At 35.6% G+C, this 15,950-nt stretch overlaps 1 protein-coding gene across 3 annotated transcripts in view; it reads right to left on the reverse strand.

Annotated features, from left to right (window-relative positions):
• TTBK2 (tau tubulin kinase 2) overlaps positions 1-15,950 on the reverse strand; it is an 85,738-nt gene that overhangs the window by 21,262 nt on the left and 48,526 nt on the right. For 2 of the 3 annotated variants that reach the window (XM_038139039.1, XM_038139040.1), the window contains exons 7-14: positions 15,142-15,207; positions 14,462-14,554; positions 13,370-13,495; positions 10,296-10,453; positions 9,132-9,348; positions 7,528-7,739; positions 5,771-6,365; positions 952-1,200 (exon numbers count right to left, since the gene is read on the reverse strand). In XM_038139039.1, coding sequence (XP_037994967.1) covers positions 952-1,200; positions 5,771-6,365; positions 7,528-7,739; positions 9,132-9,348; positions 10,296-10,453; positions 13,370-13,495; positions 14,462-14,554; positions 15,142-15,207 — 1,716 coding nt within the window. The remainder of the gene's footprint in view (positions 1-951; positions 1,201-5,770; positions 6,366-7,527; positions 7,740-9,131; positions 9,349-10,295; positions 10,454-13,369; positions 13,496-14,461; positions 14,555-15,141; positions 15,208-15,950) is intronic. The other variant, XM_038139041.1, reaches the window with a different exon arrangement.

A 15,950-nucleotide genomic window follows, 5' to 3' on the forward strand; every position in this document is an offset into this window, starting at 1 on the left:
TGCTGTTCATTCTTCATTGAGAAAAGAAAAACTGTTTGTAATATAGAACTTTTTATACTGAAACATACATTGGAAATGAAAGGCAGCACAAAATATAATCCAAATGAAATATTAATGGTGAAATGATGATGATATGTTAGTCTTGTGCATTAATGCTATGTCATACTGCTTTACCCAACAATGCAAACTCACACTACTCAGCAGATCTCAATATTTTTGTGATACAAAAATAATTTTATAATACAAAAATTACACTTCAATAATAACTGCAAGCCTTCATCTTTCATATTGAAATGAAACTGGAAATACAAAACTATAAAAAGTCCTCTTTCTTTAGTGGGATTTTTCATTACGTGTGACCCCAGATAATTGCCATCTGTATTTTATATACTGTAAGTAGGGAAAAATTTTATTATTTGCTAATTTCCAAAGAAATAATCTGACTATTTCTAGATCCCTTTTTGTCACATTAAAATAATTTAGGACAGTCCAAATTTTAATATGCGTTCCCAATTTGAAATTCTGCTGGTACTGTGATTATAGGAATCCATTATTCTTAGCTTTAAATTAGGCAAAAAGAAAATTTTTTTTCTGGATTTTATAATCCTATCTTTTTTCAAGAGAAAATCTCTGAGGAAGTCAAATCTGTCTTCCAGAACATCCAAAGATGCTTTGTGCTCCAGATCTTAACCTGAATAAAAGCTCCTTAAATATTTCCCTCTTCTAAGCAGGACAATATTATCTTCCTCACAGAATATTCCCAACTCTATTCCTGGAAAAGATCCAGATTCTTACTTCCCAACGGGATCTTTCAAAACATTTTTAGGATGCTGTGTATAGCAGTATGACTAGCATATGCCTACCACCAGACTGTGCAACGCAACTGAAAACGTAAAGTTTACAGATGACTGCTACAATGCAGTCACTGCTATGAAGACAAGGCTTATTCACCTGCTCGAGCTGTGCTTTTGAGATGCGAATGACAGGGGGGAACTTGCTGCCACAGGGAATGACAGGAAGCTGCCTACGGCCAGTTGAGCGGGAGGAAGAGGAGTGGCTCTCAGCTGACTGACTCCTTGGTAAAGCAGCCTCCCTCAGAGGGTCCGAGTGGATGGATAGATAGGCTATAGGGCTCATGGTGCGGAGGATGGGACTTGAAATTCTTGGAGTGGAGAAATGCAGCATATGACATGAGTTGAGCTGTGAGAACAACATGGCGGGGAAGAAAATAAGGTTGAATATATTTTTTTAATAATTCTTGTTTATGTCTCGCCTATACGCATTCCTTCAAAAACCATACTCACAACTGCCTAAAAGGATGAAAGTTCATAATTTAAGAGGTGTCTTAAGTCTAATCTTCACATTTTCCATCATCCATTTTCAAAAATACAGTATCAAAATCAAGAGTAATCCTCATTTCTCTAGCTGGCCTCTTCATTCACTCAGTCTTAGAATCACAGAATCATTTGGGTTGGAAAATGAAATCAGATTCTTTAAGTCTAACCATTGCAACTATTATAACTGGTCAGTAACAATCTGGGTCAAATTTAATAAACTAACAGAGTCTGTTTCAAGGACATTGTGTATGTCAGTTGATAACTGGCTAGTTGATCATTGACTGATCCTTTCAAACAGCACATCCACACAACATCATATCCGTGTTTCTGAGATTACAACATTTGTAGCATATACACTCTTTGGAGGCTTTACAGCTGTGCCAATAGCAGCATACATTGAGAACTGCACCTGATAGGATTAATCAGCAAGGTTAATACTAAACAATTCTGATGAAATTTCCCAAATATCAGGCCAAACTAGGAGATACACTAGCCTGGAGAATCAAGGAAAAATTGCTTCATCTTGAACTACATTAATTAAAGCATCTAGATAAGAGGGAAGAAAAAAAGAATAGGAACTGTAAAGTCTTGCAAACTATTAATTTTAGGCAAAGTACATTTTTAAATTGCTTATTGATGATTCTAATAAACCTACAGCTTTGATATACAAAGCTAAAATCAACTGGTTTTTTGCAAGACCTTTTCCAGTACTGAATAAATATCTGATGGTGACACACTTAAATACTTGTAAATGAGATTGCTGTACATAGTTTGCAATTCTTTGCTCCAATTACAGTTAGAGAAAACCATGAAGAGTAAAGATAAGGAAATTTTCTGCAAGCTTCATGCTTCATGAAGGTGACTTTTTGTTTTATACCATTGCAATTCTAACCTATATCTTCGGAAAGCAAGAGCACCTAGCAAGCATTTCTGTTTCTAAGGAAAAAGTATCTTTTAATTGTGTCAATACTAAAGCTCCACTTCCCACAATGCATAGCTGACTTGCAACTGGGAAAAAAAAAGTATTTCCAGTGTCTCATAAAAGCAGCAAATGAGGAGAGAAGGTACATGAAAATTGAATTACTTACAACTCAGAAATAAATAGAAATTTAAGAGCAAGCTTTTGATAAAACATAACCTTGATATACAAAATTTCCATTTCAGTAATATTTCTAAATAACAAAAATAAATATATCCACACAGTAAACCCTCTTCTACAGCACACACGCACATATATATACATCTACACGAATTTGTGCTGTCAGCCAAGTGGGACCAAAGCAAACTGTTGTTTAATTTAAACTGAAAATGAAGATGGAAAGAGCTGTTACATGTTTAATTACTTCAAATCCATTATTTCTTATTTTCTGAAATATCTGCTTGATGAATATAATGTTGCAAGGTTTTGTGCAAGCACTGTATGGAGTTCTTTGCAATTCAATACAAACACAGAAAATTAATGAGGCTGTGGGTCCACAACACACAAAGTCCAGCTCTAGCCTGTTAGTACCAGGTGCAGGAAAAGAAAACTAGAGCCATATGATGCAAAGTGCTGCTCCAGTATAAGTTCACTATTAGTGTCGACCAGCTCAAATTCTTTTGACAAATTAGCTTCATACCAGTAGATATTACAGCAAATCACACACTGTCTGTCCTGCAGCCAAAGCAAACATAAAGCTATTATTAAAGCATAAAGTCAGCACACATACCCTTAGCATGCTCTGAGTACTCAACAGATACGTGATCATGTGCCCACAACTAAGCCAGATTAAACTGGTCTTTGCTGGTAGCACACAGAATATGTATTGCAACTGGAAAACCAAGACGGAAAACATGAAAAATTATTCTCTTACCTGCAGGCCTTTTTTTCATAATAGATAGCATAACTTGATGTAATTATTTATGCCTGAGACTTTCTCATCCCCAACCCAATAACTTACACATTTTTCTCTCTTATTTTTTAAATTCAAGTATCCTTTCTTAAACTGGTGCAACTTTACATTTTTAATAGAATGCTGATGCTGTGTATAACAGGTGAGAAGTGATATTATCAACAATTACAGGAAGTCCACATACACAAAAAATTTCCGGAAGAATATTTATCTACAAATGGAAGGACTGTAGACCAGAAATTTCTTTCCTTCAGGAGAAAATAAAATTATGAGTGAGTGTATGAAATATTAGTTTCTCTACTAGTTACTAGTAGTTACTAAAATAGTGAGCAATAAAGCCCTAAAACAATCACCAAAGTAAAAAGGAAATATTAAAAAAAATACTTGACTTATGATAGGAAAACTATTCTATGCATTCACCACTGAAGTAATTGCTTGCATATTTAACAAACTTATCAAAATAAGCCCAAAAAGTAAAACCATGCTTTTTTCTAAGTGACAGTAAAGCAGGTCAGTAAAATATATATGCCCATATGGGAGGTATATTCATAAGGACGATGATCACGAATGCTGGCATGTCCTAGAGTTTCAAGATGTCTGAAATGAGTGAACTATTTCAGTAATTATAAGTTTCTACACTACTACAATTTAACATCTATTTTAACCCCTTTTAGTACCACACATTTGATTTATAGTCCTAAAATTAACATTCTTGGATCCAAGCCTGCTCTTAGTAACTGGTGCAATATAATTAAATCAGCAGAAAAGTAAAGTATGACCTTTGCCTATTATTTTTATTGCCGGGAAGGTGCTACCTAGAAAAAAAATACTAAAGAACAAGAACAGCTTATGCATAACCAAGGATCACATTGAAAAAAACAGTTTCAGGGTAGGTACTCTGAGGAAGAAAGAAAAGAACTCTACCAATCAGCTCTCTGAGGCCACCAGGACCTTTGAACAGAGAGAATGGCAGGAAGAAGAGGCATATACACACACTTGCTCCCAGTGAAGCGACAAGAACACTCACCTATAAGAACTAGGTTCTAGTAGCCATCATATTTAAGTATCCCTTATAGAGTGGAATACATCCGTGAAGGCCAAAAAGACAAACTCACCCTGAAATAGCCTCTTAGGCTTTGTGTGGCTTTCAAGGGCTAACAAAGTAGATGGAGGACTACCCCAAACTGCCATCGCAGCTGGAGTAGACACACTGTATAGACACACTCTGTTCAAAGCTTCTAAACTGGCTAAGTAATTTCTATTTCCTTTATTCCCAGGTCAGTTTATATTTCCTATTGTACATCATTCACCTTTGAAACACCAAGCTCCTTCTTGCCATTCATCTTGCACTCACAACACTACCTGCCCTTCCAGCATAATATAAACTATATTAATTTCCCCCTTTTTTTGAGGTAATGACTAATGCTACTTATCTCCCTGCAAAGCCAGAGTAAAATATAATTTCACTTGAGTTTCTACCTCAGCCAGTATTTCTTCCAATGCATTTTATAATAATTAACTTCATTTGCAACCATTTCTGCTCCCATGTTCTGAAGCTGCTTCCTTTTCAAACACAGATAATGTCCATTTTTTGCACTGTAGTACACAATATTTGTATCACCTCTACTTTTGTTTAAAGTAAAACAGCTATTTCCCCCAAAAGAGCCACATTTTATAAAGTGTACACTTGCATAATGAATTTGCATAGAAAATTACAAGCTGCTTTTAATGGCTTTTGAAATAAAGACACTTGATAATTAGTATTTTTTACAGGACCAAGTGCTGCTCTTTCTTGTTTGTTTTACTAAAACTGACCTTAAAATACAAAAACTGAACAACTTAAACATTTAAAATAATTTTTCACTTTTAAAGGTTTCTAACCATCAAAAATTCTTTCATGCAACTAATATTTCAAACTTAATCTTAAACATCTGTTGTTTAATACAGTTCTGTATTTTCTATTATACAAAACGAATCTTCTATAAACTACATAATTTAAAGTATGATGTCCAAATATAATGTCTTATGAAAGATATGATCTTGCCCAGATGAGAATCTAGGCATAGTTGAAATTTTACTGTGCTGCTATAGTTAATTATATTGAGTAGTTCATTTTCACTATAAAGGATATTCCACACTTGATAATAAATGACTAGTTAGTGACAAGTTCCTTTTTCTAATGAGCTGGCAGTAGCTTTCAGCTGGCACCACAAAAAGTGGTGACACAAGAAGAAAAAATATAGCCAGGTTTCTTGGCTCAAGGGAACTTAAAAGAATTGACCTTTAGATCATAGATACCACAATATCTACTTTAAAAAGGGGAGAAATAAAACCATTAGGTGATTCTCAGTCACTTAATCATTAGTCTCACTTACTCCTTAAGTAAAGGCAAAGAAGCCTCGGTTTAGAAACAGTGACAGGAGAAAAAAGTAAATGTTCAAAAACTGTGCCAGAGAGAATTCTTCTGCTACACTGCTGTATTTTAGTCACCACCTTTACCATTTCCTCTTAGAATTCTGAACGAAGAAGAGGTTTTCTTACCGGAGTGATTGCTCCTTCTGCTTGAGCTTCCATAGGACTTGTAGGGGTGGCCGCAAGAAGCTGTCCTGCAGCTCCAGACAGAAGTTCCAATTTATCTGTAAGCTGTTCAGATGCAGCAGGATGACATTCCATGTCTAGAACAAACTCCACCCCTGAAGTTTGGTTCTTGGCATGGACATTGTTTCCTGCCCAACCGCCCTCTTTGGACTGCTCTTCTGGAAGGGACTCCTCTAGAACTTGCAATACCTCTGGCTCTTCATCTGAGGGACTTCCAGTAATTTTGTGCCCTAAAGCCTCATTTGTCCTGAAGTCCTGCAAGTCCCGTTCCTTATCTATTATCACCCATTCCTTAGAATCAACCTCCTGCTTGCAGGAGCTTAGGTTAACAGCTACAAATCCATTGCTCATAACAGCATCAGCATGGTCAGGAGAATTAGCTGACGCGGGCTTTGAAGCATCTGGAAGATACTCTTCATCATAGTGCCAAACATGGTCTGTGCGGGCAGTCGCAGGAGCTGGTGTTTTCTGAGAAAGAGGAGGAACAGCAGCAACAGGAGTCTCTGCCACTTTCAAGTCTTTCTGCTTCTTCTCCAAACTTAGAGAAAAGAAGTTAATATCTGAATTAGTTAAGAATTAATTAAATAATGTAAGTTATATTTGAGTGTTTTCAGAAGAAGAAAACTAGATTTATATAAAAATGTGTTGTCATATTCTAGAACAGTCTACAATGGTGCAAAGACCCACAATTTGAGACAAATAAGTATGATGTCAAGTAAATATGGATGGTCTTACAAATGTACACATTTTTAATTTTAGTTGTAATGTATCGCATTGTATTGTAAATAAAATTACCAGAAGGGAGACTTGTGAGAGAAAAAAACTCAGTCATGACGTTACCACAGATGTCCACTGTACTTGTTACAAAGCAGAAACTCAAAGAGGAACAGAAGAAACAGATGTCTCCTGCAGCAATTTTTATATGCTTTCAAGAAGAATGTTATTTATTGCTTTGACTGATTCCTTACTTATGCTTTGCATAATTTGCTTCATCAAACAATTCAAATTCCTAGCTCCCCTATGAAGTATTCAGAAGGATTTTGCCACTGTCATCACCCTCTTCTACTGTCCCCACACAGCCTCTGCCTTTCAGTCAGATTTCACTGTGTCCCTCTCCCTTTACTCTTTCTAGACATAGGCAATCTGAATCCATTTTCATACATGTGTCTCTTCTCTACCTTCAATTTCTATTTTAAGTTCTCTGTCTTCCACCAAGATTTTTTTATGTTGGTGCAAAACCTTTGGACATGACTAAGCCTGCTGCACGCAGGTAGACTTCTAACTTCTTCACTCCACTTCCTGTAAACTTCCCTTCTCATGTCATATAGCCTAATCTCATGCTACCTCTATTGAGCACCTGATGTCAACCTTCTTATTCAGGATGAGTTGCACTGACTGTCAAGAGTATGCCACTGAAGAAAAACTTAATAAATACTAGGGTTACAACCACTAGGTCTTGAAATACAAAATTCACCGGTGTGGAAGTCCAACTTCAACTGTATTCTAGCAGTAATCATTTTCTAAAGTAGCTGCCAAGTTGTGGAATCCATTAATTGAACAATATTATGAAAAATACTTTTCTGCAACTTGCATAAGCATACTCAACAGCTCCATTCCTGCTCTTCACACAGCATAGATAATCGTATCCTAATTACACATCCTTAAAAGATCCTAGCAAAATGATAACACAATTTCTTTACCAGGTCTCAAGAAACTTATCAGTGTCAGGCTTAGACTCCAACGTCATACGCTTCTCCAGTTCAAAGCTGTGAATGGAGCGTAACTTCCGCACCAGTGGAACATCTCTGTCTAACTGGGTGGTCTCTGAGCGAACTCGAATTGGAGAGCCAAGACTCGGGGCATTAAGCATTCCATTCCCTGGTCCATGGCTGTTTTCTTCCTCTGTGGCAGCCTGTGCAAAACATAAAGTAAAAATGTAACTCACTAGGAGTGGCAAAACAAGAGGAAGACAACGTACTACATGGCAATGACCCTCCATTTTTAAAAATGTGAACAGCCAATGTGTATTTGGAATGGTTCTTAAGTTCATGACATAGTTAAGGTAGTTTAGATATGCTCTTAGCACACACCTACAGCAGACAAAATACTGCCAATATATTGGTTCTGGGTAAGTCTGAGAACAGGAGTATCAAAGACACAGTAATACAGTTACATTTACTCTGACACTTCACACTAATCTCTGAAATGTTCTTTAATAATAGTCTGAAAACTAGCATTTGGTAGCATCTTTGGTCTGCTTTACAGTCAAGTGCTCTTATTAAAGAGAAGTTAGCTTCCAGGCTGTCTTTTTGATTCTCTGGAGCATATAACACTGTTATACATTAAATCTACTAAATATTTCTATGACTTTAGCATATGTTTTAACCCAACTGCATTCTTTAATAATAACTGAACATGATTTAGAATAATAACTGAATATGATTCAGAGCTGGGAAATCATGATCATCCTTGGTTTCTACAAGTGTAACAGTAAGTGCCTTTGTTTGAACTAGAACAATCTCCTTTCTCTCTTTGGTAAAAACAAACAAACAAACAAGCACATTTGAAAACAGGCACCATGCCTTGGTCTTTCCCACAATACATTTGTTTTCCTAGCAAATAATGAGTAACAGCTTCAAAACTAGACAGCCCTCCTGGATAAAGAACCAGATTTTAGTACCAGATCTACTTTCATTTTAAAAACAGTTCTATCAAGAAAGAGGCAACATCTGTCCAAGTATGAAACACTGTGATTGAGTAAGGAAGACAGGAACCAATTCTCAGAGACCACTTTTGAAAATAAAGCAGTATTCTGTTCTAAAGAGCAGCCAATGAACCTCTGAATCAGTACAAAGGTATCATATCTTATGGAGACAAAACCACCAAGTGAATTAAATGGATACTGCCAATCACACTGATGATTTGTCAACTGAAGAACATTAAAATCTTCTGCACATTTAGTATCTAGCTTCTACACATGCAAGATGCAGGAAAATTGCTTTGATTTCACTCAGTGAGCAAGAATGAAGATCATGTCTGAAGAAAACGAATATGAGTAAATTACAGAGAGCCTCAAATTATCAGCAAGCTATTAATGATAAAGACCTGATAAACTGACACAAGGCCCAAAAGCCTGTCTGCATTTTTCAGTATATAAAATGTGTTATCTCTACCATAAATCATTTTCTTAGATCATTCTGGCTAATCAGTATCAGTACAACTGCCTTATTAATTATATCTTATGTGCACTACAAGAACACGAAGCGGTTCAAAGATGGTCCTCACAATGCAGATTTGAAAGTACCTTACATATCCCCAGTTTTATTTTGTTTCTGTTTGCATCCATTTCTTCCCAAACATCTTTTTCCTGAGGACGCTGATGTCCAGGGGATCCAGGTATTTTCTCTGGTGATACACCAACAGGAATAACATTCTCTCCATCACTGAGCTGTTCATCAGGGAATACTTCATCTGTATTTTCCCGCAGCAAATCTCCTGGGATAGGAGTGGCATTGGCAATTCTACAAAAGTAGTTTAAAAAAAGTAAAAATTTTTATACTCTTATGTGTTTACAGAAATAATTTTCTATTTTAAAAGAAAGAAACAAACAAAAACTTACAAAGAAAATCATGTTTCTGCAGAAAAATAAATCTTGGAAATTATTTAATATAACACCTCCAACTTCCTGGCTTTCACAATTCATTTAATTTAGGTACATAACAAAATATGTAAATAAAAATAAAAAAAATACTATCCCATAAAAGCTGACTTTTTAAATGTTTTTGAAGCCACTTCTGAGAAAATTTGCTAAAGTTCATGTCCAGGCTCAACTTCTCTCCTGATTCTTCTCTGTGTATTCTTGTATTCAAAAAAATTAATGGCACCCATAAACACTTCTTATGTTCATCCATAAACACCTCTTATATTCTTGAGTCCCCTGAGATAAGTATGGGTATTATTGAACATCACATCTTGTCCAATTTACTTCATTACAGAATGTCTCATACAACATATTAAATATTATTTCAAGCACAACCAAAATCTACTTCCAAATTTCTTATAAAGATCCAGTCATTTTTCAAACTTATAAAGGAAATTGGAGCTAGAATTTTATTTCAAGATTACAGAAAACAATGGGTTTATTTCCAGGCAGTTAAATTTCCAGGCACTTAAACTCAGGACACATTATTTAGTTTCACAAAATACGATTTAGCAAAGGATGGATGAGCAAATTTACATGCAATTTCCTGGAGTACTATTTTTATTACTGTAATTTTTGGACTGCAGTGCTGATCTTTCAGGATAGTATAAACCGGAACCCTAAAAAGGAAAATACTTCAAATGCTCCCAAACCTCCCTTCCTCTATGCATTCAAACTCCTGCAGAAAAAAACTAAATTATGGAGATAATTTCCCTTTGGTAGGAAGCCCCTCTGTGGCTGCCACTGAAGAGACCACACCGTGCATACCCAATTGCAGCCGGCGTAAGACGAGTGTGCAACTGAGGAGTGGTTGAAGTTGTTGTTGTTGTCAGAGAGCCATCAGTTCCACTCTTCTCCCAGTCAAAAGGGTCGCTTTCAATAACCCCAAACGTTTTCATGCTGTTGTCAAACACAGACATGAGAAGCTGCAAATAAAGAAAAAAGTTAATAAGCTTGGTTTTTGTCTAAGAGACCAAGTAATTTAGAAATATCCTCCTGTAATACTGAAAACAACATTAAAGAAAGAGGTTTTTATATAGAACACTTCCCATTTTTTCAAGATTTTGAGGCCACAATATACAAAATTACATTTTATTAAAACAGGAAAAAAATCCACCCACATCTGTGTTTTTATAAGGCATGGGGCAAAGATACACCATAGACTTTAACAAAAAGACAGAAATACACACAGAGAAGCATAACTGCATTGCTGCAGAATACCATACAATGGCTCTCTAGCAGAGGAAGAGAAAATAATACATTTGATAACACCATGAAACCTAGGAAATGAATGAGTTTAGGAAAGGATACTGATCTGCTAATTCATACCTTTCTGTATTAAGAACCATATATCATTTACTTCATATAATGCTGACATTTATATTATATAAATGTCTAAGTGTTCAATCCCCATTTTATGCTATGAAAAAACCTTTAGAAAATTTGTGTCTATGGCAGAGAAAAAAATGGCATCAGTTTCATCTCTCTGTGAAATAACTTAGTCTCATTCTAGTCGCTGATGGGAAGGCTGTGTCCATATCATTCTCTTACTCTGTAACATTTCTAAGGTTTTTTTCCCCTAGAAGCTAAAAATCTGGGGTTTCTTCCAATCCAGGATGCTGAAAAATTTTCTACACTCTCCTTTGGCATACTCTTTGGCAGTTAAAAATAGATGGGAAGTTTGGATCATTTCTCTTGTATAGAGAGGTCTCACCTATGCAATTTTTACTCTCAAGAACCTTCTGTGTGCCACCTGTCTCAGTCATTTCTGTAATCCTACTGAAGAGCACAAAGCCATCTTCACTCTATCCCTTATGTACTGTGTTTAATTCTTCTCTCCTCTAAACATTAAGCAGTGTCTCTGAAGTAATTTTTAAAGTCATTCTCTTTTAAATCTTTTCAACAATTTCTGCTATAAGCCAAATGCAAACTCAAGTGCTTATTGATACCAGAAGGCTGAGGCAATGTATGCACAAATACCTGAAAAAAATAAACATCTGATATTGCCAAATCAAACATGGCTTCTTGGTCTAGGTGGTGAATGTTGTAGACTGCAAACTCTTCGAAGCAGGGATATACATACATTCTTGTATGTATACAGTGCCCACCCATAAATACAAGCAATATAGTAGGTAGGAATAACACCACTGCAAATACAAATTAAGAGAGACCAGAGTTTAAAAAAGCATTCTCACTGCTCTAAATAAAGCCACCTTGCTCTGGTCTAAAGCACATGAGCAAGACTGTGTTGTAAGGCTCAGGCTGCAGCTACACAACTGCAAATGTTCCATGAATAGCCACAGGACTGTAAATTACTGGGCTTTCTCTATCACAGGGAAACTCTGTGCTAGTATTGTGTTAATTGCTGAGTGCACGTGGTGTGTTAGATACAAATAGACCACAGAAAAGGATTTGCAAAAATATGCATGTCTATATACTTTATCATTCAGATTCTGTAATGTAAAACTTATTTACCAGTCTGTAATCAAGGTTTTTCTATGCAACATCAACATTTCTGCAATAATACTTTTTACCATAGGGAAAAAAAAAACCTAATACATCTTTATAACCAGGCACACAAAACATTAAAAACTTTTTCCTCACTTAATTGGAAACTATAGGACAAATTTCATGGAAATTTGCAATGGAGAAGAGGAAAAAAATCAAAGTATTTTTCAGGAACACTGAACATTTTTTGTATTTGTAATAATTTTTTTTTAACATACAATTTTTTTCACAAAAATCGATTTATTTGTTTTGCAAATGTGCAGAATCATATACCAGTATATTTAGAGAAATCCACTTATAACAAGAAATCAATTATTCCTTGAGGTTTTCAACTCTTATTTCAATTCGTATATATCTTGATTTCTTTGTTCTACCAAGCAAAGTAGAGCAGTTTCTCTTATTAAAATTAAAATTCTAGAATTAGTCAGATTTATTTATTCAGTTGAACCAATTATACTTGAACACCAACAGAAACTCATTCCTACTGATTTCACTGATTTAGGGAGTTGAACAAAGGCACAGAGGCAGATAGGTCCTGCAAGTGGGAAGCAGGAATGCATGTTTATGGGAGCCAGAAGGAAGGCACACAGGGACAGCTTGCCATGGTGTGCAGTTTGATCAGTACAACTTCCCACAGTGTGTGAGGCTGAAAAAACACTCAAGTCTCTCCCTCCCTGCTTTTCCTGAGCACCCCTCTCCTGCTTTCCACAAACTGGGAAAAAGTTCTACATTTATTTATTGTTTAATCACAGGTCAACACTGAGTGAGTTAAGACACATTCTACAGCATATTCTCTTGGCACATACACCTTACCACTGAGCAGAGGCTGCCCATTTCAGCAGGCAATACTCTCCTAAACAAAGTAAAATTACTGGTCTTCTGTGATCTCTGTACACAATACCTCAGTTTTGAAAATACACCATGAGCATTTGTTGTGCTCTAGCTGTAGGTGCTGAGTTCCAGGCTTTGAAAAACTGCCAGAATGACAATCCCTGAGAGAACAACCTGATCAATTAACTTACAGAGCACATACTAGTGGCTGTGCTAGTAGGATAGCTCCTAATCCTAACAGAATACTCACTGAAAAGCAGGTTTCTATTGTTTTTAGAAACTTAACTTACACTAAGGGAAGGCTTACATTTCCCAAATGGAAAAAAATAACATGTTTGAATCACAGTTTTCATGGCACTAAATGGTCATTAAATTCACTCTGTGGTGGCACAAACCATAACAACTATCAAGATTACACAATTAAATCAAAGTAAATTGAAGATGAAACAGCATAAAATTCTCTTCTTTATAAAACAGAAAGACAAAATAGTACAAGTGTTTACCTGGTAATCAGGCTTTGTGAAGTAATCCAAATTAGAAATGTGATCCAGAAAGACGTTGAATTCTTGAGGAAGATGTTTCAACATAAGTCTGTGTTCGTACCTTTCTTTAATGGAGCCCACTTGCTCCTAGGAGTAAGTAACACAACAAATATTGGCACATCTTCATTCTCTGTTACAACATACTCTTACGGCCATTTAATACACTACTAGCCAGAGAGACAGGTCAGTACATTACACTGAATGGTAACATACTGAGAAAGGCCATTCTACACCAGAAAACGAGATAGGAGATTCTGGTTTTGGCCTCAGTATGCTTGCAAAATAATGTACAAACCTCAAATTCAATATGAAAAGCCATTTAGTTTTCTACTGTGTTTGTGTTTGAATGCTGACTGATATGAAGAGCTGTCACTAAACCCTCTAACCCTTTCTAATAGTATGTTTTAAAGATTTAAATGTCTTGTTGCATCATGTCAAGTTCAGTCACTTTTTGGTGTTTATTCAGTCATGTAAGATGACTGAAAAACCAAAAAGGAGATGCTACCTATACACCACACTGTTATCTACCAATATATAAACCACATCAGAGAGTAACCTGGTTTCAGTATGATTTCAAAAGAAGTTGCAAGAAGTAATAATAACAGGCTGATTCGATGTTGTTTCTTTGCATACTTCACCTATGACATATGACTAAAGGCACTACTGCATATTGCCCAATCCACTTTTGCACACCAGCAAATAAGAAATACCTATTTCACAAATAATCAAAAGATATTAGACATTTAAAGTGTGTGATAGCTGAAATAAAGTACTCAAGTGATAACAGGAATAATGAAGTCAGTGGCAAATATACACTTACTTCTGCCCTTTACAATAATTTCAATCTAGAAGTACAACTTCCTTTCTTCCTAGAACACTTAGAAAAATTTGATTGCTTTTTATACCATGACACTAGTCACAAGAACACTAGAAAACAATGGAAAATGTAATGTTAAAATTAAATAATGATTCTAAGAGGAATCTTTATCACAGCATTTCCCTGGAAACCAGAAGTAAACCTCCCTTATGCTCTGGTTTCACCTCTAGCTTTACCTTATCTTTTATTTTTCTCCAAGGCAGCTGCCCAACCACAAATTCCACCAACATGTAGAAGAGAGACCACAGGTCATCATGCCGACCCATTTCCTGAAAAATTAAATATTATTCCTGAAATAGGAAATATTATTCTAAAGCATATTACAAATACCTAAACAAATGGGAAGATAAGTTCTTTACTGCTCAAAACTTAAATTATTATATAAAATTTAATATAACCTATACTGCTAAACAAGTTAATTAAATCCAGTGGCTATTTTAAGGAGAAAGATGTATGTACATTTCCACAGAAGACAGAGAGAAATACAATAAAAGTAGAAGTGTGTTAAAATAACATTGCAAATCTGTGTTTATTCTGATTTCTTTAGAGTATGATGTTAAGACAACATACTGGGCATTATGTACCTCATAAAACTCAGTAGCTTCACTTTTTTAACTTATTAACTTGCAATACAATTGAACACCAAAGATAAGTATTAGGATCACTATTATTTGTACAAGAACTTTTTTATCCTCAACTGCTCTGAATTACATTATCCTTTCACAAAAATTCTAGCTGTTAATTTCTACATCATATATGCACAGATAAGAACACAAAAAAAGGAAATTAATAGTAACTGTGTTACTGAATGTTTCCAGCTGCATGAGATGGTTTTGGTGCAGATTGTGATACTCACTCTGTTTCTATGTGCGTTGATTGATGCGTATCGTACCGTTCCTCGAAAACCAGCAACAGCTCGCGGCTGTCAGAGAACAGGAAAGAGACTCATTGTCAGAAATAAACCCTCTAACTACTGAACTTGGCATCTACAAAGTGAGTACAGAGCCACAACATATCTCATTTGAGATTTTATTTCAGTTTACTGTGCTGCTACAAGTTCTCAGTGGAAATTCAAGTGGGCACTAACTGGCTGACCAATATGTACATACATGCAGCAAAGGCTGCACTAGAGATACCAATTCAAAATATTTCTTTCTCTTCCAGCTTCTGAAAATCAGCATTTCTTCCCTGATACTCTTGACATCTTGTGATCATAAGTCAATTGATGTCTTATAATCAGAGAATGTGTATTTTCCCATCCTTCTTTTATTCAAATAAAAGCATTACAGAAGGAATTATATAATTGATGACAGTCAAAATTAGTAGATATTTAATTTTTTTTAATCAAACTGTGCCATTATTACTTTGCCTAAGAGAGATATCCAATCCATGCTACCCCCTTAATTAATCATTATATACAGACAAAACTGCCAGGACTATGAAATCCGCTTTCTTTTATGCAGTATTATCTTCCCAATAAACAGTTCTCGTTGTTTCCTCCAACAATGAACATAAGAAGCTTGAATTATCTACCTCACCTCTGACTTGTACTTAGAGAGGTACGGGTGATCTGTCTGCTCTCCCAAGACTCATGACAATTCTTAAGATTTTTTTAAAAATTTGCACAAGACATTAAAAAGTCTGGTTTGATATACACACAAAGAT

This window comes from Motacilla alba, chromosome 5, assembly GCF_015832195.1.
Source record: "Motacilla alba alba isolate MOTALB_02 chromosome 5, Motacilla_alba_V1.0_pri, whole genome shotgun sequence".
NCBI classification, from domain to species: Eukaryota; Metazoa; Chordata; class Aves; order Passeriformes; family Motacillidae; genus Motacilla; species Motacilla alba.